The 27,019-nt window shown below is 40.1% G+C and overlaps 1 protein-coding gene and 1 long non-coding RNA gene across 9 annotated transcripts in view; one reads left to right on the forward strand and one right to left on the reverse strand.

Annotated features, from left to right (window-relative positions):
- LOC133646997 (uncharacterized) overlaps window positions 1–14,998 on the forward strand; it is a 42,657-nt gene extending 27,659 nt beyond the window's left edge. For 4 of the 7 annotated variants that reach the window (XR_009825407.1, XR_009825405.1, XR_009825401.1 and 1 more), the window contains 3 exons: window positions 5,960–6,066; window positions 8,318–8,532; window positions 14,470–14,998. This is a non-coding gene — a long non-coding RNA (uncharacterized LOC133646997). Of the gene's footprint in view, window positions 1–5,959; window positions 6,067–8,317; window positions 8,533–8,586; window positions 8,692–14,469 lie in introns of all 7 variants that reach the window. The other 3 variants (XR_009825404.1, XR_009825402.1, XR_009825406.1) reach the window with 3 other exon arrangements.
- The window catches only part of cftr (CF transmembrane conductance regulator), a 96,518-nt gene that overhangs the window by 67,616 nt on the left and 1,883 nt on the right, over window positions 1–27,019 (reverse strand). For both annotated transcript variants that reach the window (XM_062043010.1, XM_062043009.1), the window contains exons 2-6: window positions 18,949–19,059; window positions 14,545–14,653; window positions 8,308–8,523; window positions 5,951–6,040; window positions 2,647–2,810 (exon numbers count right to left, since the gene is read on the reverse strand). In XM_062043010.1, coding sequence (XP_061898994.1) covers window positions 2,647–2,810; window positions 5,951–6,040; window positions 8,308–8,523; window positions 14,545–14,653; window positions 18,949–19,059 — 690 coding nt within the window. The remainder of the gene's footprint in view (window positions 1–2,646; window positions 2,811–5,950; window positions 6,041–8,307; window positions 8,524–14,544; window positions 14,654–18,948; window positions 19,060–27,019) is intronic.

The following is a 27,019-nucleotide window of genomic DNA, read 5'->3' on the forward strand; positions in this document are numbered from 1 at the left end:
CAGAAGAGTATAACATACAATGGAATTTGGAAAAAAAAAGTGTAAAAATTAAAATGTGCATGTCACTACACATGAAGTACACGTTTGTGCACTTATGGACTAAGTACATCATATTAAAAGATGATTTTTAGTTTTTATTCTAATTAGGGTCCAATAAGCCCAAATGGCAAAGAGAAATAAAAAAATCAGGTAAACAAAAAGCTTGGGCCTTAAGAGGTTGATGGATACTTGCAAAAAAGTACAGATGTGTACCGAAGTCACTACTTTTTTGGCACTGACTGAATCACATCACTTCTAACAGTACTCAGCCCCACTCACAAATGCAAGAAAACAAGATACAACAACTAAAAAGTATGCAGTCCACTCCACACGCCGCTTCAGCGCCACTCCACACGCCGCTATAGCACAACTCCACACGCAGCTTTAGTGCCACACCACACGTCGCTTTAACACCATTCTACACGCTGCTTTAACATCACTCCACACGCCGCTTCAGCACCACTCCACACGCCGCTTTAGTGCCACACTACACGTCGCTTTAACACCATTCTACACGCTGCTTTAACATCACTCCACACGCCGCTTTAGCACCACTCCACACGCCGCTTTAGCACCACTCCACACGCCGCTTTAGTGCCACACCACACGTCGCTTTAACACCATTCTACACGCTGCTTTAACACCACTCCACACGCCGCTTTAGCACCACTCCACACGCCGCTTTAGTGCCACACCACACGTCGCTTTAACACCATTCTACACGCTGCTTTAACATCACTCCACACGCCGCTTTAGCACCACTCCACACGCCGCTTTAGTGCCACACCACACGTCGCTTTAACACCATTCTACACGCTGCTTTAACATCACTCCACACACCGCTTTAGCGCCACTCCAGACGCCGCTTTAGTGCCACACCACACGCCGCTTTAGTGCCACACCACACGCCGCTTTAACACCATTCTACACGCTGCTTTAACATCACTCCACGCGCCGCTTTAGCACCACTCCACACGCCACTTTAGCACCACTCCACACGCCGCTTTAGTGCCACACCACACGTCGCTTTAACACCATTCTACGCTCTGCTTTAAAATCACTCCACATGCCGCTTTAGCACCACTCCACACGCCGCTTTAGCACCACTCCACACGCCGCTTTAGAACCACTCCACACGCCGCTTTAGTGCCACACCACACGTCGCTTTAACACCATTCTACACGCTGCTTTAACATCACTCCACACGCCGCTTTAGCGCCACTCCACACGCCGCTTTAGTGCCACACCACACGTCGCTTTAACACCATTCTACACGCTGCTTTAACACCACTCCACACGCCGCTTTAGCACCACTCCACACGCCGCTTTAGTGCCACACCACACGTCGCTTTAACACCATTCTACACGCTGCTTTAACATCACTCCACACGCCGCTTCAGCACCACTCCAGCACCACTCCACACGCCGCTTTAGCACCACTCCACACGCCGCTTTAGTGCCACACCACACGTCGCTTTAACACCATTCTACACGCTGCTTTAACATCACTCCACACGCCGCTTTAGCACCACTCCACACGCCACTTTAGCACCACTCCACACGCCGCTTTAGTGCCACACCACACTTCGCTTTAACACCATTCTACACGCTGCTTTAACATCACTCCACACGCCGCTTTAGCACCACTACACACGCCGCTTTAGCACCACTCCACACGCCGCTTTAGTGCCACACCACACGTCGCTTTAACACCATTCTACACGCTGCTTTAACATCACTCCACACGCTGCTATAGCACCACTCCACACGCCACTATAGCACCACTCCATACACCGCTTTAACACCATTCTACACGCCGCTATAGCACCACTCTCCATGCCGCTTAAACAACATTCTACACGCCGCTTTGGCACAATTCCACACGCCGCTTTAGCACTTTTATCCATGCAGAGTCTACGCGATCAAACAATGGATCACTTGATTTAGTGATCCATTGATTGATTACTAACCTACTCAGTGGCCTTGTGGTTAGGGTGTCCGCCCTGAGATCGGTAGGTCGTGGGTTCAAACCCCGGCCGAGTCATACCAAAGACTATAAAAACGGGACCCCTTACCTCCCTGCTTGGCACTCAGCATCAAGGGTTGGAATTGGTGGTTAAATCACCAAAAATGATTCCCGGGCGCGGCACCGCTGCTCCCCTCACCTCCCCTCACCTCCCAGGGGGTGAACAAGGGGATGGGTCAAATGCAGAGGACAAATTTCACCACACCTAGTGTGTGTGTGATAATCATTGGTACTTTAACTTTTAACTTAACTTAACTTTAACTTTAACTAGTCCGCGCTACATAATAGGTTCAAGTATGAATGACTTGTGCTGGATCAATATCAGTATCGTACACATTATCAGTCATCACACATCAACAGAACAGGTCCAAGCAGAAAAATGGACTGTTGATACATTTTATACATTAAAGATGTGGACCAAGCTCAGCTAAACATGTTAGCTTTGTGTTATAGTAGTGTCATCTCTAATAATACATGTCATTATTCATCAGTTCGTGTTATTTTTACAATATGAAAACTGAGCCAGGGGACAAGAATGTTCCCCGTGTGACAAGACAACGTAGTGTGAAGCGCTTTCCCACCTGTGAGGTCCCATCTTCTGGGAGAGGCAGGCTTGGATGATGCCCAGCAGGGTGAGCGATGCCAGCGCACAGAAGCCGTTCACCTCAATCAGCTCCCAAATCAGACCCACGCACAGGATACACTGCAGGGGCGTGATCCACACGAAGTGGGCCAGACCCAGGCTCTACAGGACACACGGGGCGCGTCAAGCGGACTCAACCATAGAGAGTGGCAGGCAGCTCTATTTCGTGCGGCTGCCGTCCATTGGGAGAATATAATACATTTGATGCACTTTAACTGTCTCTGTAATAAAACAATATTAGAGTGAAACTACAAAATGGAGACTTATCTCAAAACTCAAGAATTTTAGGTTTAAATGGATCAAAATTTGCTTCAATATGAGCATAGAATGTTAGCAAGCTAATGTTAGCATGATAACTTCGGAAAGGTTAGCATACTTCTAAGATGGTGCCAAGTATTGTAAACCATGATTTTTAGGCGTACAGGAATAACATTTCCAAAAATGCTAGCATAAAACATTATCATGCTAACACAAGAGAAGTGTGCATACTTCTAAAATGTTGCCTAGTATCAAAATCCTTGATTTATGGTTGAAACAAAATTGCCTAAAATGCTAGTATGATGTTTTGGCATCGCTAAAGTTAGGGATGACATAGGAAAAGTTAGCGCACTTATAAGATGGCGCCAGGTATCAAATACCGTGATTTTTAGGTTTATATGAAAAAAATGCTCACAGAAAAGGTTAGCATGCTAACATTGGACAAGTTAGCATACATCAAAATGGCAGCAAGTAAGAAAATCCTTAATTTTTCGGTTTAAACACATAAACTTGGCTCAATTGCTAGTATAAGGCGTTAGCATGTTAATGTTAGCATGCTAGCATGTGGCCAGGTAAGAGGAAATACCAAAAGTGGCAAGGCAGTTCTATAATATTCCTACACCATATCTTGTGTATATTTATTTATTTATGTACATAACATAGCAAAAATGTCTATCTGTGTTGGCCCTGCAATGAGGTGGCCACTTGTCCAGGTAGGATAGGCTCCAGCAACCTCTGTGACCCCGAGAGGGACAAGCGGTAGAAAATGGTTGGATGGATGGGTGAAAATGCTAATAGATAGCATGCTATCACCTAGCAAGATGGCATGTCCTGAATATTTAGACATTGGAACAATTTAAATTGTTTCAGAAATAAAGAAACTAAGAAAAGGTAATGTCGCCTCATTCTGATGTTTCCCGGAAACATCATCCATTGTGAGGTTGCGTACCTAATCAATAAGGCCAAGTGTACCTAATCAATGGGCCCACGGTAACACGAAAAGTTCCAAAAATAAAATAACTCTGTAAGCGCAATCGAGACCTTTTTAACTATATAAGATGTTTTTGGGTTCTTTGGCTTGTTCGCCCCGGCAGAATAAGATCGAAGAAGAACTAGAAAATTCCTGGGGTAATTTTAATGGGCCTGCTATATGTTCTGTGGACCTCTGAGCCGAGGTTGCTTTAAGCTAAAAGTTTAGCATGCTAACATAAGCTTGTTATAATTAGAACGGTTAACATACTTGCAAGATGGAGACGAGTCTCAAAGTCCATACATTTTAGGTTGAAACAAATAAGATTAGCTAAAATGGTAGCATTAAAAGTTAACATGCTAATGTTAACCTGCTAACATAAAATGAGTCATGATACTTCTAAGATAGTGTCAAATATCAAAAGCCGTGCTTTTTAGTTTTAAATAAAATGCTAATATTAGTGAAGTTATCATACTTCTAAGATAGAAGCAATTTTTAAAAGTCATGATTTTTAGGTTGAAAAGAATAAAATTAGCTAATCGTTAGCATGCTAACATAGGATAAGTTATACTTCTAAGATGGTGTCAAGTATCAAAAGTCATGATTTTTAGGTTTAAATTAATTAAATTAGCTGAAATGTTAGCATTAAAACGTTATCATGCTAAAATAGGAGAAGTTATCATACTTCTAAATGGCATCAAGTATCGAAAGTCATGATTTTTGCGTTCAAACAAATACAATTAGCATACAATTAGCCAAAATAGCTGTCATAAAGGCCATTGTAAAGGTGTGGTAGGGCAGTGGTCCCCAACCTTTTTGTAGCTGCGAACCGGTCAACGCTTGAAAATTTGTCCCACGAACCAGGGGGGGGGGGATTATGGAATTTTTTTTGTTTTGTTTTTGTCATAAAGAAATACAATCATGTGTGCTTACGGACTGTATCCCTGCAGACTGTATGGATGTATATTGATATATAATGTATATATTGTGTTTTTTATGTTGATTTAATTGAAAAAATATATATAATAATAATTTTTTTAATTTCTTGTGCGGCCGCGGCCCGGTACCAATCGGTCTACGGACCGGTACCGGGCCGCGGCCCGGTGGTTGGGGACCACTGTGGTAGGGTACCTAATAAATGGGTCCATTGGGGGTATTTTCCCGTAATAGTGTTGCCATGGTAAGACAAAATGTTCCCAAAATAAAATAGCGCTGTAGCCATCGTCGAGACCATTCCATGGATATAAGATGTGTCGGGGTTCCTTGGACGGTTCGTCCCGTATTAAACGCCACAGAATAAGATAACATTGTTAGTGTAAGACTCTTGAACGCATCATAATTATCCCCTCAACTCCCCCCAAAATGGATTAACTCGCTGGAATAAAAAAGACAATATAACATACATCCATAAACGTGAATGCATATGGAAAAGTGCCACATATTTATCTGTACAGTAATCTATTTATTTATTTATATATGCACCTTATTGCTTTTTTTTATCCTGCACTACCATGAGCTAATGTAACGAAATTTCGTTCTTATCTGTACTGTAAAGTTCAAATTTGAATGACAATAAAAAGGAAGTCGAAGTCTATGTCTAAGTCTAAGATAAAGAAGAATAAAGTATAAGTCCGAGCAATATTAATATGGGCTGCCTGCCCATAATAACAAACACTTCAGATAAGGTGTTGCTCTTCTTAGAAGTCTCAGGTTCAGCATTTGTGTGAAACGTACAGCCACACACACACACACACACACACACTCTAAGGACAGGCCGATGCTAATTGTCTCAAATGGAGTGACAGAGTGTTTCCACATTCAACATCTCCCTGAGAGCGCTCGCTTAGACCCTCCAGCTTTGTTGTTGCATAACCACGGAACGTGTTTAGACTCCTGCACCACACAAAAGCTGTATGTGTGTGTGTGTGTGTGTGTGTGTGTGTGTGTGTGTGTGTGTGTGTGTGTGTGTGTGTGTGTGTGTGTCTAGCCAATAATGTTTGGTTGTGTATCTCACCTCATCCAGCTTGTTGAGGTGGGCCGACATCAGACTCACCAGCTGACCCGTGCTGATTTTATCCAAGACCCTGCTGGACAGCTTGAGGGTCTGAAAGAAGACAGCACATGTCAAAGGTGAGGCGTCCGTGCAAGTACACCATTAGCCCCCCCCCCCCACAGGACTGTTTGTTCAGTTGAAGACGGTGCTGACTAATTGCTGGATGGTAACAAACAACACAAAGTGTTTTTTTATCTAAGCAGCTGGGTGTTTTGTTCCCGTGATGCTCGTCTTATCGCCCGTTGGAGCTCTACGCCCCAAAACACATTCTGCCACTTTCTGTGGACACAACATTAGGTACTTCCGTCTCGGAAGAAACGATAGGAAAATCCTGCCTTTGACTTTTGATGGACGCTGTCAGAGAGCTCCTCACTTGAAGGGGAACTGCACTTTTTTTGGTCTATCATTCACAATCATTATGAGAGACAAGAACACCATCCATCCATCCATTTTCTCCCGCTTGTCCCTTTTGGGGTGGCGAGGGGTGCTGGAGCCTATCTCAGCTGCGTTCGGGCGGAAGGCGGTGTACACCCTGGACAAGTGGCCACCTCATCACAGGGCCAACACAGATAGACAGACAACATTCACACACTAGGGCCAATTTAGTGTTGCCAATCAACTTATCCCCAGGTGCATGTCTTTGGAGGTGGGAGGAAGCCGGAGTACCCACGCAGTCACGGGGAGAACATGCAAACTCCACACAGAAAGATCCCGAGCCCGGGATTGAACTCAGGACTACTCAGGACCTTCGTATTGTGAGGCACATGCACTAACCCCTGTTCCACCGTACTGCCAGACAAGAACACAGCTGTTTTAATTGCTTAATGCATTCTAATTTGTAATATTCGTCATGTCTAGGTGGCTGGCAAAGGCGCTAATGGGAGTCATCCATTTTGTCTCTAAAAAAATCATCCAAAAAGTGACAACAATACTCCATTTACATGTCGGGACCTGAATACTGACAAGTATTAGTAATATTGTTATTATAAGTGCTAACAAGAGATGTCCGATAATGGCTTTTTTGCCGATATCCCGATATTGTTCAACTCTTAATTACCGATACCGATATCAACCTATACCGATATATACAGTCGTGGAATGAACACATTATTATGCCTAATTTTCTTGTGATGCCCCGCTGGAGGCATTAAACAATGCAACGAGGTTTTCTAAAATAAATCAACTCAGGTTATGGAAAAAAATGCCATATTTATTATTGAAGTCACAAAAGTGCATATTTTTTTTTTAACATGCCTCAAAACAGCAGCTTGGAATTTGGGACATGCTCTCCCTGAGAGAGCATGAGGAGGTTGAGGTGTGGGGGGGTAGGGGGTAGCGGGGAGTGTATATTGTAGCGTTCCTGGAAGAGTTAGTGCTGCAAGGGTTTCTGGGTATTTGCTCTGTTGTGTTTATGTTGTGTTACGGTGCGGATGTTCTCCCGAAATGGGTTTGTCATTCTTGTTTGGTGTGGGTTCACAGTGTGGCGCATATTTGTAACAGTGTTAAAGTTGTTTAAAAGGCCACTCTCAGTGTGACCTGTATGGCTGTTGACCAAGTATGCCTTGCATTCACTTGTGTGTGTGAAAAGCCGTAGATATTATGTGACTGGGCCGGCACGCAAACATCCCATCAGTCTTTATCCCAGTGAGAGCAGACATTGTACAGTAAGTGATTGTTTTATTATGTTTGTATATCTTGTTTCGCACTTACCAATACTGCTACATGATGCTTTGTGTTTGACTAAAGCTGCATCTGTTTAGCTTCAAATACTTGTAGATCCACCTCCTTATATTCAGAATCAAAAATAGAAGTTTTTCCCAAAGTACTCTTTGTTGTCTCTCATCAACTCTGCCATGATTAGTAGTCTTGTTGTCGTTGAAGGGAAAGTGAACGTTGTGATGTGTCTGTGAAATTATTACTTAAAATGATCAAAATATATACATATTACATTATTATGAATTTTACTACATTACATATATACTTAGTGTGTATATACAACCTCGATGGAGGCTTTTGGATGTTTTTTAGAGCGCTTTGTAGACGGAATAGAGCGACTCCCATTAGCTCCATTGTTAGCTGACTTTTGCTAATGTTTATTTATGATTTAGAATGTATTAAAAAAAAGAAAGAAAAACATGTGTTCTTGTCTTACATAAGGATTGTGAATGATAGACAACATTAAAAAAAAAAGTGTGATTCCACTTTAACAACATGTTTGTTTACATTCCGAAAGCTTTTTCTAAGAAAGCGGCGTGTTAACACCATCAATGAATAAGATTTGCTGTCGTGAGGGTCCAGGAAAGAATTCATCTGCTCACCTTCTTGTAGATGAGACTGAAGAGGGCGATGCGGATCTGCATGCCCAGGTGATGCAGGCCGAAGATGGCCGGCTGCAGCAGCAGGAAGCGAGCGGTGAAGAGCAGGCACAGGCCCAGTGCCAGGAAGTAGCCCTGGTTCCGCTCGGGGGCGTGGAAGGGGTCAAAGGAGGCGATGATGCGACCCAGAAGCTGAGGCTGCACCGTCTTGGAGGCCTCCTACGAGAAGTGAGCACACAGCAAACGTCCTTCAAAAACATACATCAATGTTCATGATAGTAGGTCATTTACTGGACTCTTCAGGTACAGCAAAACCCAATTTAATTTGGTCATGTCTCAGGCAACAAAGGATGGATATAAAGAAGAGGATGGTTCTTGTCCAGCTAAGTTTAGTTCTTCTTACACAATCTACATTCAAGTGACTCTTTGCAACCTTCACACTTCTGCTAACTGTGTTGTTAGCATTATTATATCATGCTGCACTCTTTCTGCTTTCAGCACTTAAACTAGGCCACACCTAACACACTCACACACACACTTGTATTTGTTACCTTCTTGAGACCTGAGAAAAATGCCTACCTCTTTAGGACCACCCTTTCTAGATATATAAAGATTTGTATTTACAACATTACTAATATATACATACATTAATAATATACACATACTTTTTTTTATATATTTTTTTTGTAATTGGTATTTAAATCTTCATTATTTACTTCAAGTTATTACAGTATGTCTCAATATCATATATATATATATATATTTATTTTTTTAATTATTTTTGGCCAAAGGGGGCTCATTTCAATTTCTTACACACACTTGTTAATACATATGTTGGCCAGAGGAGGAGCACTTCAAATGTTTACACACACTTGTTATTTCATATGTTAACCAGAGGAGAATCACTTCAAATGTTTACACACACTTGTTATTTCATATGTTGACCAAAGAGGGAGCATTTCAAATGTTTACACACACTTGTTATTTCATATGTTGACCAGAGGGTGAGCACTTTTAAAACCCACACACAATCAATTTGAAAAATCCCTCCTTTTTGGGACCACCCTAATTTTGATAGATTTCACCACCAGGGGTGCAAATGAGACATTGACTATTAGATGCAATGGTTTTCCATTTTGCGACCAAATTTCCGTATTGTGATTTATGTCCTAACTTGTTCACCGGTCCTCATATGGAAGGTACTTTTCCTTGTTGATGTCTCAAGAAGGGTAGAAATACAATAACACACACACAGGCATTCTTGTATTTTTTACCTTCTTGAGACCTGAAAAAAATGCCTACCTCTTTAGAACCACCCTTTCTAGATTTGTATTTACAACATTAATAATATATAAATACTATGCAAATATAAAAAGGGTAAGATTTTAGTTATTTCTTTTGTTGAATTTTGTATTTGTAATTGGTTTTAAATCTTCATTATTTACTTCAAGTTATTACAATATGTCTCTATATACATAATTTTTTTTTATTTTTTTAATTTGTTAATTTTGACCAAAGGGGGCGCATTTCAATTTCTTACACACACTTGTTATTTCAAATGTTGACCAGAGGGGGAGCGCTTTTAAAACCGACACACAGTTAATTTGAAAAATCCCTCCTTTTTGGGATCACCCTCATTTTGATAGATTTCACCACCAGGGGTGCAAATAAGACATTGTCTATTAGATGCAATGGTTTTCCATTTTGCGACCAAATTTCCGTATTGTGATTTATGTCCTAACTTGTTCACCGGTCCTCATATGGAAGGTACTTTTCCTTGTTGATGTCTCAAGAAGGGTAGAAATACAATAACACACACACAGGCATTCTTGTATTTTTTACCTTCTTGAGACCTGAGAAAAATGCCTACCTCTTTAGAACCACCCTTTCTAGATTTGTATTTACAACATTAATTATATATAAATACTATGCAAATATAAAAAGGGTAAGATTTTAGTTATTTCTTTTGTTGAATTTTTTATTTGTAATTGGTTTTAAATCTTCATTATTTACTTCAAGTTATTACAATATGTCTCTATATACATATATTTTATTTTTTTTATACATTTTGGCCAAAGGGGGTGCATTTCAATTTTTTACACACACTTGTTATTTCATATGTTGACCAGAGGGGGAGCACTTTTAAAACCGACACAGTCAATTTGAAAAATCCCTCCTTTTTGGGACCACCCTCAATTTGATAGATTTCACCACCAGGGGTGCAAATGAGACATTGTCTATTAGATGCAATAGTTTTCTGTATTGGGACCAATTTTCCGTATTGTGATTTATGTCCTAACTTCTTCACCGGTCCTGATATGCCGACCTCTTTAGGACCACCCTTTCTAGATATATGAAGATTTGTATTTACAACATTAATAATATATAAATACTATGCAAATCTAAAAAAAGGTAAGCTTTTAGTTATTTCTTTTAAGGCTGAAACGACGCGTCGACGTAGTCGACGTCATCGGTTACGTAAATACGTCGACGCCGTTTTTGTGCGTCGACGCGTCGCATATTTACGTCACACTACCGTCATGGCGGAGCGCAAAGCAGACTGTGCGAGCGAGGGGGAAAAAATCACGCCAAAAGTGATCAAAAGTGTGGGAGTATTTCAATACACGGCCTAATAAAGTTGTTGTATGCACACTGTGTCGAGCGGAAATGGCCTATCATAGCAGCACAACGGCTATGAACGAACACTTGAAAAGAAAACCATCAACTAGTCAATCGTCCGTGCGAGTATACGTTGTCATCATTACACAAAAACATGAATGTGTCATTTGTATCTGCTAGGGGTGTAACGGTACGTGTTTTGTATTGAACCGTTTCGGTACGGGGCTTTCGGTTCGGTACGGGGGTGTACCGAACGAGTTTCTAAGCTAAAGCTAACTTTAGCTGCTAAAGTGTTAACAAGCTGCTTCGCTCCTTCTGCGGCTGCCTCTGTCTCAGCACGCAGCATTGTCCCACCCACACAACCATCTGATTGGTACACACAAAGCGTTATACAAAGCGTTATCAGCCAATCAGCAGTGCGTATTCAAAACGTTACCAGCCAATCAGCAGTGTGTATTCAGAGCGCATGTAGTCAGCGCTTCAGCGTGGAGCAGATAGGTGTTTAGCAGGTGAGCATCAGGCAGCGGACTCTCCCCAAATGATAAACACCTCCCAGTCAACTACTAGTAACATCACTATGAGCTAGGGATGGGCGATACCACACTTTTAGGATTCGATACGATACCGATACTTTATCTTGCCTTTTCATCGATACCGATACCATTAATTTCTTATTGGCAATTTTTGTCAGTCAAAAATATTATTACTATTGTTATTATTTAAGACAAATCACAAGACAAAAACAGACTATTTATACCACATTTATTATGGTCAATATATAATAAAAGTAAAATTAAAATAAATAACATAAATATGAAAAATAAATTAAATATTATATATAATAATAATTATATATTATATATAATAATAATTAGATATTAGGGCTTTCCAATTAACTGTCAAATCCGAATCGCAAGAAGCTGCAGTTATTTTTTAAAGTTTGTGATATAATTAGCAATTAATGAAATATGAAATAGGCTAATGTTTTCGAAATGTAAGAAATGATGTTACAGATTAAAACCAAAATCACATTCAATCATATATTTCAAGATTTTCTTGGAAAAAAATAAAACTGTAATGCAAAGATGAAGAATCTCCAAATTTTATCTCTTTCTTATCTTGTTTTAAATACTCAAGCAATTTTCAACTAACAGTAAATTCCCCTGTGTGGAAATTATTTGAATTTAGGATAAATCATTTAAACAAAAATATTCAGTAAACATTACTAAAAAAAAACAAAAAACAATGCCTGTTTTAAGTCAACAATTGGACAACACTGGATATGCCTGGCTGCATCGCTGTCGGCTGGCTGTGTGTGTGTTGCACGTTGACGACGCTCATTGGCTGTCTCCTGTCACGTGACTGGGCCAGCTCTATACTCGGCCAGGTACAGGGGTGTCCCAGCACATAGTAAGTTTAAGTAAGTCATCAAAAACATCTGAAAGTGATGCTTGCACCCCCCACACGCCGTTTTTTGGTTTATATCGATACTTTTTTCAGAAAAGTGATGCCAAATGAGTAGCGTGTGAGTATCGATATATCGATACCACAGGATCGATACGCACATCCCTACTATGAGCCCGTTGACCTTCTAGGAATATAAACTGGAGCTCAGCTCACTCGCAGTCCTGGCTTGAGGTGAAGGCTACCGGTAATTAGCTCTCAGTTCCAGCCACATCGACCCCTTCTGAGCGCCTATTTTCAGCTGCTGGGAATATTGTAAACAAGAAAAGAACCAGAGCATGTAGACATGCTAACCTTTCTTCATTACAACTGTTAGTCACTCACTGGAATGAGTAGAATTGGTTATTGTGTACTGTGTTGGACTGGATGTTTATTTTGCACATTTTAAAAGCAATACTTAATGTTTACAGTGCTCCAGAATATTTAGATTGGCACTTTTTTGTATTGGATGTTTATCTTTATTTTTGCACATTTTAGCAAATAAGCAATACTTTTACTTTTGAAATGCTTATACTATTGCAGAATATTACGATTTGCACTGTATGTTTACTTTTATATTTGCACATTAAAAAGCAAATAAGCTACTTTTAATTTTGTTAAATGTTAAAAGTTTTAAATGTTTACATTGTTACAGAATATTTTGTCATGTTGTTGTCAATGTTGACTGAGTGGCCATACTTCTTTTTTTTTGTAAATAAAAGCCATGCCTTTTGAAAAAACTGGCCTGCATTTATTTTTTCATCTTCATTTTGAATAAAAAAATAATCGGTAAAAGGAAAAATAATCTATAGATGAATCGAAAAAATAATCTATAGATTAACCGATTAATCGAAAAAATAATCTATAGATTAATCGATAGAAAAATAATCGTTAGCTGCAGCCTTAATTTCTTTTGTCAAATTTGTTATTTGTAATTGGTTTTAAATCTTCATTATTTACTTCAAGTTATTACAATATGTCTCTATATACATATTTTTTTTTATTAATTTTGGCCAAAGGGGCCCATTTAATTTTCTTACACACACTTGTTATTACATATGTTGGCCAGAGGGGGAGCACTTCAATGTTTTACACACACTTGTTATTTCATATGTTGACCAGAGGGGGAGCACTTTTAAAACCGACACAGTCAATTTGAAAAATCCCTCCTTTTTGGGACCACCCTCAATTTGATAGATTTCACCCCCAGGGGTGCAAATAAGACATTCTCTATTAGATGCAATGGTTTTCTGTATTGGGACCAATTTTCCGTATTGTGATTTATGTCCTAACTTGTTCACCGGTCCTTATATGCCGACCTCTTTAGGACCACCCTTTCTAGATATATGAAGATTTGTATTTACAACATTAATAATATATCAATACTACGCAAATCTAAAAAAGGTAAGCTTTTAGTTATTTCTTTTGTCAAATTGTTTATTTGTAATTGGTTTTAAATCTTCATTATTTACTTCAAGTTATTACAATATGTCTCTATATACATTTTTTTTTAAATTAATTTTGGCCAAAGGGGGCGCATTTAATTTTCTTACCAACATTTATTATTACATATGTTGGCCAGAGGGGGAGCACTTCAATGTTTTACACACACTTGTTATTTCATATGTTGACCAGAGGGGGAGCGCTTTTAAAAGCGACACACAGTCAATTTGAAAAATCCCTCCTTTTTGGGACCACCCTCATTTTGATAGATTTCACCACCAGGGGTGCAAATGAGACATTCTCTGTTAGATGCAATGATTTTCTGTATTGGGAGCATGATTTATGTCCTCACTTGTTCACACCTCCTCATATGGAAGCTACTTTGCCTTGTCGACGTCTCAAGAAGGGTAGAAATACAAGAACACACACACACACAGCGTTGTCTTGTTAGCTAATGATAGCGATTTATCAAAGTTTAACTTGTAACGATAGCTGTCATTGAATGTTTATTCTGTCATAACAACAACATGGCTGCAAATTGTTAGCTGCTTCTCTTGAGTGTACGAGAGTGTAGGTCACGTACACACACAATCATACATGCGCACACTTGTACACACGCACACACACAGTGCATTTTAATGTTTGTCCTTTTAACATCAGGAGGTGTGTTGGTGGCGCCAGACGACAGAAAAAGTGCGATGGTGCAGGGAAGAAGAAGTAGATGAGCAGACTCACCCCAAAGTAGAGCAGGACTCCATAGAAAGCAAACGGGCCGATGAAGCAGCGCGCCAACGCCCGCATCAGTCTGGGTTTGTTCTTGGCCGACACCTCTCTGTCCCATTCTCTGCAGGGCCACAGGACAGCAGCTGTAAGTGTCCTCCTGCACCACAATCTAACTTTTAGCAGAAACCTTTCCATAAGATGAATGATGCGGACACGTTTGTTACTGGACACTTTCTAACAGGCTTCTGCCTTGGAGACTTTGTATGTGTAAATAATATGCACCTATATTTATTTGACACTTGTTTATATTGACAAATGTCACGTTTTATTGTTCAATGATTATTACCTATGTCTAGCTTGGGTGCTATTGTGTGCTTAGCTGTTGTGTAGCTGATAGCTCCTAGTAGCCTATAGCCGAGTATGTTTACCTTTTGGAAATGACTTTAGTAAAATGGAAGGAAATGTGTGTGTTTTTGGAGGACATTTAGATGTTAACTGGCAGTCCAGCTTTGCACAAGTAAACACTCTGCTTGTATCGCACATGATATCACACACAAGTAAACTGTCTGCAGGACTGTTTGTATCGCACACCATATCACACACAAGTAAACACTGCATGACAGCTTGTATTGCACACGATATCACACACAAGTAAACGCTGCAGGACTGCTTGTATCGCACATGATATCACACACAATTAAACACTCTGCCAGACTGTATGGCACACGATATTACACACAAGTAAACACGCTGCAGAACTGCTTGTATCGCACATGATATCACACACAAGTAAACACGCTGCAGGACTGCTTGTATCGCACATGATATCACACACAAGTAAACACGCTGCAGGACTGCTTGTATCGCACAAGATATCAGACACAAGTAAACACGCTGCTAGACTGCTTGTATCGCACACGATATCACACACAAGTAAACACACTACAGGACTGCTTGTATCGCACATGATATCACACACAAGTAAACACGCTGCAGGACTGCTTGTATCGCACATGATATCACCCACAAGTAAACACGCTGCAGGACTGCTTGTATCGCACATGATATCACCCACAAGTAAACACGCTGCAGGACTGCTTGTATCACACATGATATCACACGCAAGTAAACACGCTGCAGGATTGCTTGTATCGCACATGATATCACACACAAGTAAACACGCTGCAGGATTGCTTGTATCGCACATGATATTACACACAAGTAAACACGCTGCAGAACTGCTTGTATCGCACATGATATCACACACAAGTAAAAACACTACAGGAATGCTTGTATCGCACATGATATCACACACAAGTAAACACGCTGCAGGACTGCTTGTATCGCACATGATATCACCCACAAGTAAACACGCTGCAGGACTGCTTGTATCACACATGATATCACACGCAAGTAAACAAGCTGCAGGATTGCTTGTATCGCACATGATATCACACACAAGTAAACACGCTGCAGGACTGCTTGTATCGCACATGATATCACCCACAAGTAAACACGCTGCAGGACTGCTTGTATCGCACATGATATCACCCACAAGTAAACACGCTGCAGGACTGCTTGTATCACACATGATATCACACGCAAGTAAACACGCTGCAGGATTGCTTGTATCGCACATGATATCACACACAAGTAAACACGCTGCAGGATTGCTTGTATCGCACATGATATTACACACAAGTAAACATGCTGCAGAACTGCTTGTATCGCACATGATATCACACACAATTAAACACGCTGCAGGACTGCTTGTATCGCACATGATATCACACACAAGTAAACACGCTGCAGGACTGCTTGTATCGCACAAGATATCACACACAAGTAAACACGCTGCAGGACTGCTTGTATCACACAAGATATCACACACAAGTAAACACTCTGCAAGACTGCTTGTATCGCACATGATATCACACACAAGCAAACACTCTGCAGGACTGTTTGTATCGCACACAATATCACACGCAAGCAAACACTCTGCAGGACTGTTTGTATTGCACACGATATCACACGCAAGTAAACACTCTGCAGGACTGCTTGTATCGCACATGATATCACACACAAGTAAACACTCTGCAGGACTGCTCGTATCGCACATGATATCACACACAAGTAAACACTCTGCAGGACTGCTTGTATCACACAAGATATTACACACAAGTAAACACTCCGCAGGACTGCTTGTATCGCACACGATATCACACACAAGTAAACACTCTGCAGGACTGCTCGTATCGCACAAGTAAAAACGCTGCAGGACTGCTTGTATTGCACATAATATCACACACAAGTAAACACTCTGCAGGACTGCTTGTATCGCACATGATTTCACACACAAGTAAACACTGCAGGACTGCTTATATCGCACATGATACCACACACAAGTAAACACTCTGCAGGACTGCTCGTATCGCACATGATATCACACACAAGTAAACACTGCAGGACTGCTTGTATCGCACATGATATCACACACAAGTAAACACTCTGCAGGACTGCTTGTATCGCACAAGATATCACACACAAGTAAACACTTTGCAGGACTGCTTGTATCGCACATGATATCACACACAAGTAAACACTCTGCAGGACTGCTTGTATCGCACATTATATCACACACAAGTAAACACGCTGCAGAACTGCTTGTATCGCACATGATATCACACACAAGTAAACACACTACAGGACTGCTTGTATCGCACATGATATCACACACAAGTAAACACGCTGCAGGACTGCTTGTATCGCACATGATATCACCCACAAGTAAACACGCCGAAGGACTGCTTGTATCACACATGATATCACACTCAAGTAAACACGCTGCAGAATTGCTTGTATCGCACATGATATCACACACAAGTAAACACGCTGCAGGACTGCTTGTATCGCACATGATATCACCCACAAGTAAACACGCTGCAGGACTGCTTGTATCGCACATGATATCACCCACAAGTAAACACGCTGCAGGACTGCTTGTATCACACATGATATCACACACAAGTAAACACGCTGCAGGATTGCTTGTATCGCACATGATATTACACACAAGTAAACACGCTGCAGAACTGCTTGTATCGCACATGATATCACACACAATTAAACACGCAGCAGGACTGCTTGTATCGCACATGATATCACACACAAGTAAACACGCTGCAGGACTGCTTGTATCGCACAAGATATCACACACAAGTAAACACGCTGCAGGACTGCTTGTATCACACAAGATATCACACACAAGTAAACACTCTGCAAGACTGCTTGTATCGCACATGATATCACACACAAGCAAACACTCTGCAGGACTGTTTGTATCGCACACGATATCACACGCAAGCAAACACTGCAGGACTGTTTGTATTGCACACGATATCACACGCAAGTAAACACTCTGCAGGACTGCTTGTATCGCACATTATACCACACACAAGTAAACACTGCAGGACTGCTTGTATCGCACATGATATCACACACAAGTAAACACTCTGCAGGACTGCTTGTATCACACAAGATATTACACACAAGTAAACACTCCGCAGGACTGCTTGTATCGCACACGATATCACACACAAGTAAACACTCTGCAGGACTGCTCGTATCGCACAAGTAAAAACGCTGCAGGACTGCTTGTATTGCACATGATACCACACACAAGTAAACACTCTGCAGGACTGCTCATATCGCACATGATATCACACACAAGTAAACACTGCTGGACTGCTTGTATCGCACATGATATCACACACAAGTAAACAATCTGCAGTATGACTGACCTAATAATATGGTCAGAGTACAGAAGCGATACTGCAGTCACGTAGAATCTATGGAAAATTACTGAAGGTGTTCGGAGTGGAATATTCGAAATGGCCGACTGAATTTGTGGCGTTTTGTGGATAGTGAATACAATTGTTTATGGTAGTCGCCTTGTTTTTACACTCCACTGCCACTTTAAGGTGTGTGGAACTTTCTGCAGGTGTCCCAATACTTTTGTCTGGTCCTTCTCATGTGCCGTCTAGTGAAGGTGCACTCAGTGAGCAGAGTGAGTGATGTGTAGCGTCACGGCGTGCTTTCATGCAAGATAAAGTTCACCTTCCCAGAATCCTTTGCTGCAAAATAATGAACCAATCACTCACCAGCAGACATTCATCAGCCGCCCTTTTTTTTCTTCTTTAAAGGTCACCTTTTTAGCATTTGTTGATCTACTACAAGTATATTACACTTTCTAGTACTTCTTCTTGAAAGAGGGAGACAAAAGGCGGGTTTGTTTGGCGCTCCTGAAATGCCAACCCCTATTTTATCCTGACTTTGAGCAGCGGGGCAGTAAACATGTGGCAGGAAGAAAAAAAAAAAGACTCGTGAAGGTGTCACACCTGAAGGAGGAACACAAACCTTTCTAGTCGCTCCGACAAGTTCCCCGCCAGATCGTACGAAGGAGCTTTGTAAACATCGGTCAGGTCCAACTTCTGCCTGAAACCCTTCCTGAGCAGCGGGGACATCCACCTGGCAGAAGGGAGAGAAGATGCCTTGTGGGGAACGTTGTGGTCTTCTACCAATAGCCAACAAAAACACATGTGTGCAAAAATGCCTCTTAAAGGGCAAGTGCACTGTTTGTGGAATTTTGTCTATCATTCTTATGCGAGGCAACAACACATTGTTTTAATGCATTCTTCCTATGAGGAAGCGGTGCCTGGGACTCTGTGGTGGACTCTCCTATTTCTGGGGCTGAGGTTGCCAAGGTAGTTAAAAAGCTCCTCTGTGGCAAGGCCCTGGGGGTGGATGAGATCCACTCGGAGGTCCTTAAGGCTCTGGATGCTGTGGGGCTGTCTTGGTTGACAAGACCCTGCAGCATTGTGTGGACATCGGGGGTGGTACCTTTGGATTGGTGGACTGGGGTGGTGGTTTGTCTCTTTAAGAACGGGAACCGGAGGGTGTGTTCCAACTATAATGGAATCACAGTCCTCAGCCTTCCCGGTAAGGTCTATTCAGGTGGACTGGAGAGGAGGCTACGTTCTATTCAGGTGGACTGGAGAGGAGGCTACGCCGGATAGTCGTACCTCGGATCCAGGAGGAACAGTGTGGTTTTCGTCTTGGTTCTGGAACTGTAGACCAGCTCTATACTCTCGGCAGGGAGTTTTCCCAACCAGTCTACATGTGTTTTGTGGACTTGGAGAAGGCCTTTGACCGTGTCCCTCGGGAAGTCCTGTGGGGAGTGCTCAGAGAGTTTGGGGTATCGGACTGTCTGATTGTGGCGGTCCGCTCCCTGTATGATCCGTGTCAGAGCTTGGTCCGTAAGTCGGACCCGTTTCTAGTGATGGTTGGACTCTGCCAGGGCTGCCCTTTGTCACCAGTTCTGTTCAGAACTTTTATGAACAGAATTTCTAGGCGCAGTCAGGGCCTTGAGGGGATCCGATTCGGTGGATGCTTTTTAGAGATGGTGTGGTCCTGATGGTTTCATCTGGCCAGGATCTTCAGCTCTCACTGGATCGATTCGCGACTGAGTGTGAAGCGACTGGGATGAGAATCAGCACCTCCAAGTCCGAATCTTGTTTGGAAAAGGGTGGAGTACCATCTCCGGATTGGGCAGGAGATCGTGCCCCGAGTGGAAGGGTTCAAGTACCTCGGAGTCTTTGGAAGACTGGATCATGAGATCGACAGGCGGATTGGTGCGGTGTTTTCAGTAATGCGGACGCTGTATCGATCCGTTGTGGTAAAGAAGGAGCTGAGCCGGAAGGCAAAGTTCTCAATTTACCAGTCGATCTACATTCCCATCATCACTTCCGGTCATGAGCTTTGGGTTATAAGATCTTGGGTACAAGCGGTCGGAATGAGTTTCCTCCGCTGAGTGGCGGGGCTCTCCCTTAGAGATAGGGTGAGAAGTTCCGTCATCCGGGAGGAGCTCAAAGTAAAGCCGCTGCTCCTCCACATGGAGAAGAGCCAGATGAGGTGGTTCATGCATCTGGTCAGGATGCCACTTGGACACCCCCCTGGGAGGTGTTTAGGGCACGTCCTAGCGGCAGGAGACTACGGAGAAGACCCATGACAAATTGGGGGGACTAAAGATGCTAAAGAGGTCCACATTTCAACTTTGTGACGTCAAATGTAGGGCCTGCAGTAAATTGTCCAAATAAAAGCAAACAAAAAAACAATGACGGTCAAATTTAACAAGTTAACTCATGTGATTAATCACAAAAAAATATTGCATAATCATGTATCAACCACACATTTGACCCTAACTGCGATGTACACGATCCCTAACTGCGGTGTACACGACCTCTAACTGCGGCGTACACGATCCCTAACGGTGGCGTACACGACCCCCTAACTGCGGCGTACACGACCCCTAACTGCGGCGTACACGACCCCTAACTGCGGTGTACACTACCCCCTAACTGTGACCTACACGACCCCTAACTGCGGCTTACACGACCCACTAACTGCGACGTACACGACCCCTAACTGCGACGTACATGACCCCTTACTGCGGTGTACAGGACCCCTAACTGAGGCGCACACGATCGCTAACTGTGGCGTACACGACCCCTAACTGCGGTGTACACGATCCCTAACTGTGACCTACACGACCCCTAACTGCGACCTACACGACCCCTAACTGCGACCTACACGACCCCTAACTGCGACCTACACGACCCCTAACTGTGGCGTACTCGACCCCTAACTGCGGCGTACACGATCCCTAACTGCTGCGTACACGATCCCTAACTGTGGCGTACACGACCCCTAACTGCGGCGTATACGATCCCTAACTGCGGCGTACATGATCCCTAACTGTGACCTACACGACCCCTAACTGCGGCGTACACGACCCACTAACTGCGACGTACATGATCCCTAACTGCGGCGTACACGACCCCTAACTGCGGCGTACACGACCCCTAACTGGGGCATACACGACCCCTAACTGCGGCATACACGACCCCTAACTGCGGCATACACGACCCCTAACTGCGGCGTACACGATCCCTAACTGCGGCGTACACGACCCCTAACTGCGACGTACACGATCCCTAACTGGGGCATACACGACCCCTAACTGCGGCATACACGACCCCTAACTGCGGCATACACGACCCCTAACTGCGGCGTACTCGACCCCTAACTGCGGCGTACTCGACCCCTAACTGCTGCGTACACGATCCCTAACTGCGGCGTACACGACCCCTAACTGCGACGTACATGATCCCTAACTGGGGCATACACGACCCCTAACTGCGACGTACATGATCCCTAACTGGGGCATACACGACCCCTAACTGCGACGTACATGATCCCTAACTGGGGCATACACGACCCCTAACTGCGACGTACATGATCCCTAACTGGGGCATACACGACCCCTAACTGCGACGTACATGATCCCTAACTGGGGCATACACGACCCCTAACTGCGACGTACATGATCCCTAACTGGGGCATACACGGCCCCTAACTGCGACGTACATGACTCCTTACTGCGGTGTACAGGACCCCTAACTGTTGAGTTATGATAACTTAATGTTGGGTTATTCCCAACCAAACAATTGGGTTGAATTATTTAACCCAAAAGTTGAGTTATGCTAACTCAATGTTAGGTGATTGTAAATAATGTTAATGAAATTAATCCATGATAAAATTCCCTTCAATTCCCTTTAATTAAAAAAAAAAAAAGCCTTTTACCCAAAAATGGGTTACTCGTTGAAAAAGAAAAAAGAAATTGAGTTAAAATAATACACTTATAACCGCAAAAATGGATCACTCTTCATAAAAATAATTTAAAAATTTAACCCAACACTAGCAACTCATAAATTGAGTTATCAAAATAACCCAGCATTTCATTCAATTGATTATTATATATTATATATCGGTATCGGTTTCTTTTTGTCGGTATCCGCCCTTTTTTTTACAACCACATCAGTAAATAAAATATATACACATAACATAGCAGTATTTGGTATTAAAAATATATATTTAGCGAAGTAGATAGTAATGATGTCCACTATTCATGTTTAAATAACTTTCACTGCAAATTAATATCACCTTAAAATATCAGTATTAACCTCCTGGACTACTCATCATCCATATCGTCCCTGGAATTATTTTTTTTTACTAATAACACTTTGTCACCGAAAACAAAAGTTTTGTCTTTCAATATTATTTTTATTTTTGTGCAAAATAAAACGACATGAAAATGGCCACCGCATATTTCTATGTTTCGGTACACTGCCCCTAGTGGAGAAAGTTTGCACGGCAAGTGAATCATTTGATTTTATAGAAATATTTATATAACAAAAATGAAATAAAAATTCTATTAGTCATAAAAAAAATGTCTACAAAATTTTAATTTTACTCTTTTCGTTTTGTTGTGTAATCGGGATCCCAACTTTAATTTGTGTCTTTATTACCAAGGCTTTTATTTTGACACTGAACGTCTGACAATATTTTTAGATCAAATTATGCTGAGAATTTCATGAAATAAAAATGTGTGCGCTTAAAAATTCTGTTTGTTAAAAATAGTGTTTTTTAAAATGTATTTAAAACAAATATTTGTTACTTGAAAACTCAAGGCCAACTTTTGGAAAATTAAATGAATTAGTCAGCATAATTTGATTTACGAAAATTCACTCAACGCAAAAAATCAGTTTGGTAAATTCAGTGTAAAAAAACAAAAACATCTTTGTAATAAAGGGAATTATTATTAATTAATCTGGTCAGTAAATAAAATATAGACACATAAAATAACAGTATTTGGTATTAAAAACATGTATTTAATGAAGTAGATAATAATGACGTGTAATATTCATGTTTAAATAACTTTCACTGCAAATTAATATCACCTTAAAATATAATTATCAAACTTCTGGACTACTCATCATCCGTATCGGCCCTGGATTTTTTTTTACTAATAACACTTTGTCACCAAAAACAAAAGTTTTGTCTTTCAATATTTTTTTTTTGTGTGCAAAATAAAACGATGTGAAAAGCTGCCCCTAGTGGAGAAATTTTGCACGCCAAGTGAATCATTTGATTTTATCAATCAATCAATCAATGTTTATTTATATAGCCCTAAATCACAACTATAGAAATATTTATATTACAAACATGAAATGAAATTATATTAGTCATAAAAAAATGTCTACAAAATTAGAATTTTACTCTTTTGGTTTTGTAGTGTAATCGGGATTCCAACTTAGATTTGTGTCTTTATTACCAATGCTTTTATTTTGACACGGAATGTCTGACAATATTTTTACATCAAATTATGCTGAGAATTTCATGAAATAAAAATGTGTGTGCTTAAAAATTCTGTTTGTTAAAAATAGTGTGTCATGTCTTTTGATCATGTTTTTGTTTGGCCATGTGCTGTTTGTTTTTTGAACTCTTTTTTTTTAGTTCCTGGTTGCACTTCCTTGCTTGTTTGTTACCTTGACAACCATTAGTGTCACCTGTTTCATGTCTTGGACTCACGCACCTGATTAATTTGAACTCACGCACCTGTTTTCAATCACCACATGACTATTTAAGCCTGTCATTTTCTGTTGGTCTTTCTGGCGACATCACATTCATGCTGCTTACTCTGTCCAGGTCATAGTTCATGCTGCTCTTTTTTTGCCACGTAAGTTTTTTGTTTATTCAAGTCACTGTTTTGTACCTCTGCTATGAGCGCCTTTTGTTTGTTCCTTTTTTCCATAGTTCTGCTTTTGTGCTAGTTTTGTTTTATTAGCCAAGTTTGTTCCCCGCCTTGTGCGCGCCCTTTGTTTATACTTTGTTAGTCAAGAATAAATCATGTTTTTACCTACACGCCATGTCCGCAGTGGTCCATTCTGCATCCCGGGAGAACAACCCCCCTGACATAGTGTTGTTTTTTTTTAATTTAAAACAAAGATTTTTTGCTCAAACTCAAGAACAACTTTTGGAAAATTAAATTAATTAGTTAGCATAATTTCATGTATGTCTGTTCGGTAAATTCAGTGTAAAAAAAACAAACATCTTTGGTAATAAAGAGAATAATTAATCTGGTCAGTAATTAAAATATATACACATAAAATAACAGTATTTAGTATTAAAAATACATATTTAATGAAGTAGATAGTAATGACGTCTACTATTCATGTTTAAATAACTTTCACTGCAAATGAATATCACCTTAAAATATCAGTATCAACCTTCTGGACTACTAATCATCCGTATCGGCCCTGGAAAATTTTTTACTAAACGCTTTGTCACCAAAAACAAAAGTTTTGTCTTTCAATATATTTTTTTTGTGCAAAATAAAACGACGTGAAAATGGCCGCCGCATGAAAGGGACAAGCGGTACAAAATGACGTTTCAGTACGCTGCCCCTAGTGGAGAAAGTTTGCATGCCCAGGGAATCATTTGATTTTATAGAAATATTTACATCACAAACATGAAATAAAAATTCTAGGAGTCATAAAAAGATGTCTACAAAATTTGAATTTTACTCTTTTTGTTTTGTTTAATCGGGATTCCAACTTTTAATTTGTCTTTATTACCAATATTGTGGAGTGTTTTTTATTTTATATTTTTTTTTATAAAGGTTTTTTATTTTATTTCTGTTTGTGTTTCTTTTATTTGGGTTTGATCCTTGTATGTTTTTTTCTGTGATATGGATCCCATCGGGTCAGAAATAAAATGACTACTGCCAAAGCTTTTATTTTGACACCGAATGTCTGACTGAATATTTTTACTTCAAATTATGCTTAGGATTTCATAAAATAAAAATGTGTGCTTAAAAATTCAGTCTGTTAAAAAAAAAAATTTTTTAATTTAAAATAAATATTTTTTTACTTAACTTTTTGGAAAGTTAAATCAATTTGTCAGCATAATTTGATGTACAAAAAATCAGTTATTTGGTAATAAAGTGAATAATTAATCTGATCAGTAAATAAAATATATAAACATAAAATAACAGTATTTGGTATTAAAAACATATATTTAGCGAAGTAGATAGTACTGACGTCTACTATTCATGTTTAAATAACTTTCACAGCAAATTAATATCACCTTAAAATATCAGTATCAACCTCCTGGGCTACTCATAATCCGTATCGGCCCTGGAATTATTTTTCTTTACTAATAACGCTTTGTCTTTCAATATTTTTTATTTGTTTTGTGCAAACTTTTACCGTATTGCATTTGCACTATCTTGTTCAGCACATTCATTGTTTGTTCTTTGTTTGTTTTTTTTGTTTTGTTTTTTTGCTCTATGCTTTTTTAACCTGTAAAGCACTTTGGTTCAATTTAAAAGTTGTTGAAAACGGGCTATATAAATAAACTTGACTTGACTTGACTTGACAAAATAAAACGACATGAAAATGTCCGCCGCATGTTTTGACGTTTCGGTACGCTGCCCCTAGTGGAGAAAGTTTGCACGCCAAGAAATCATTTGATTTTATAGAAATATTTATATCACAAACATGAAATAAAAATTCTACTAGTCATATAAAATTAGAATTTTACTCTTTTTGTTTTATTGTGTAATCGGGATTCCAGCAATAATTTGTGTCTTTATTACAAAAATTGTGGAGTGTTTTATATTTTTTTTAATACAGGTTTATTTATTTTATTTCTGCTTGTATTTCTTTTATTTGGGTTTGACCGTTGTATGTTTTCTTTTTCTGTGATATGGATCAGAAATAAAATGACTACTGCCAAAGCTTTTATTTTGACACCGAATGTCTGACTGAATATTTTTACTTCAAATTATGCTGAGAATTTCATAAAATAAAAATGTGAGTACTTAAAAATTCCGTCGGTTAAAAAAAATTGTTTTATTTAAAAAAGTATTTTTTTTTACTTAAAAACTTTTTGGAAAATGAAATTAGTCAGCATAATTTGATGTACAAAAAATCAGTTCGGTAAATTCAGTGTGAAAAAACCCATCTTTGGTAATAAAGAGAATAATTAATCTGGTCAGTAAATAAAATATAGACACATAAAATAACAGTATTTGTTATTAAAAACATATTTAGCGAAGTAGATAGTAATGACGTCTACTATTCATGTTTAAATAACTTTCACTGCAAATTAATATCACCTTAAAATATCAGTATCAACTTCCTGGACTACTCATAATCCGTATCGGCCCTGGAATTATTTTTCTTTACTAATAACGCTTTGTCTTTCAATATTTTTTATTTGTTTTGTGCAAACTTTTACCGTATTGCATTTGCACTATCTTGTTCAGCACATTCATTGTTTATGTTCTTTGTTTGTTTTTTTTGTTTTGTTTTTTTGCTCTATGCTTTTTTTTAACCTGTAAAGCACTTTGGTTCAATTTAAAAGTTGTTGAAAACGGTCTATATAAATAAAGTTGACTTGACTTGACTTGACAAAATAAAACGACATGAAAATGTCCGCCGCATGTTTTGACGTTTCGGTACGCTGCCCCTAGTGGAGAAAGTTTGCACGCCAAGAAATCATTTGATTTTATAGAAATATTTAT

The sequence above is a fragment of the Entelurus aequoreus genome, linkage group LG03, assembly GCF_033978785.1.
Source record: "Entelurus aequoreus isolate RoL-2023_Sb linkage group LG03, RoL_Eaeq_v1.1, whole genome shotgun sequence".
Lineage (NCBI taxonomy): Eukaryota > Metazoa > Chordata > Actinopteri > Syngnathiformes > Syngnathidae > Entelurus > Entelurus aequoreus.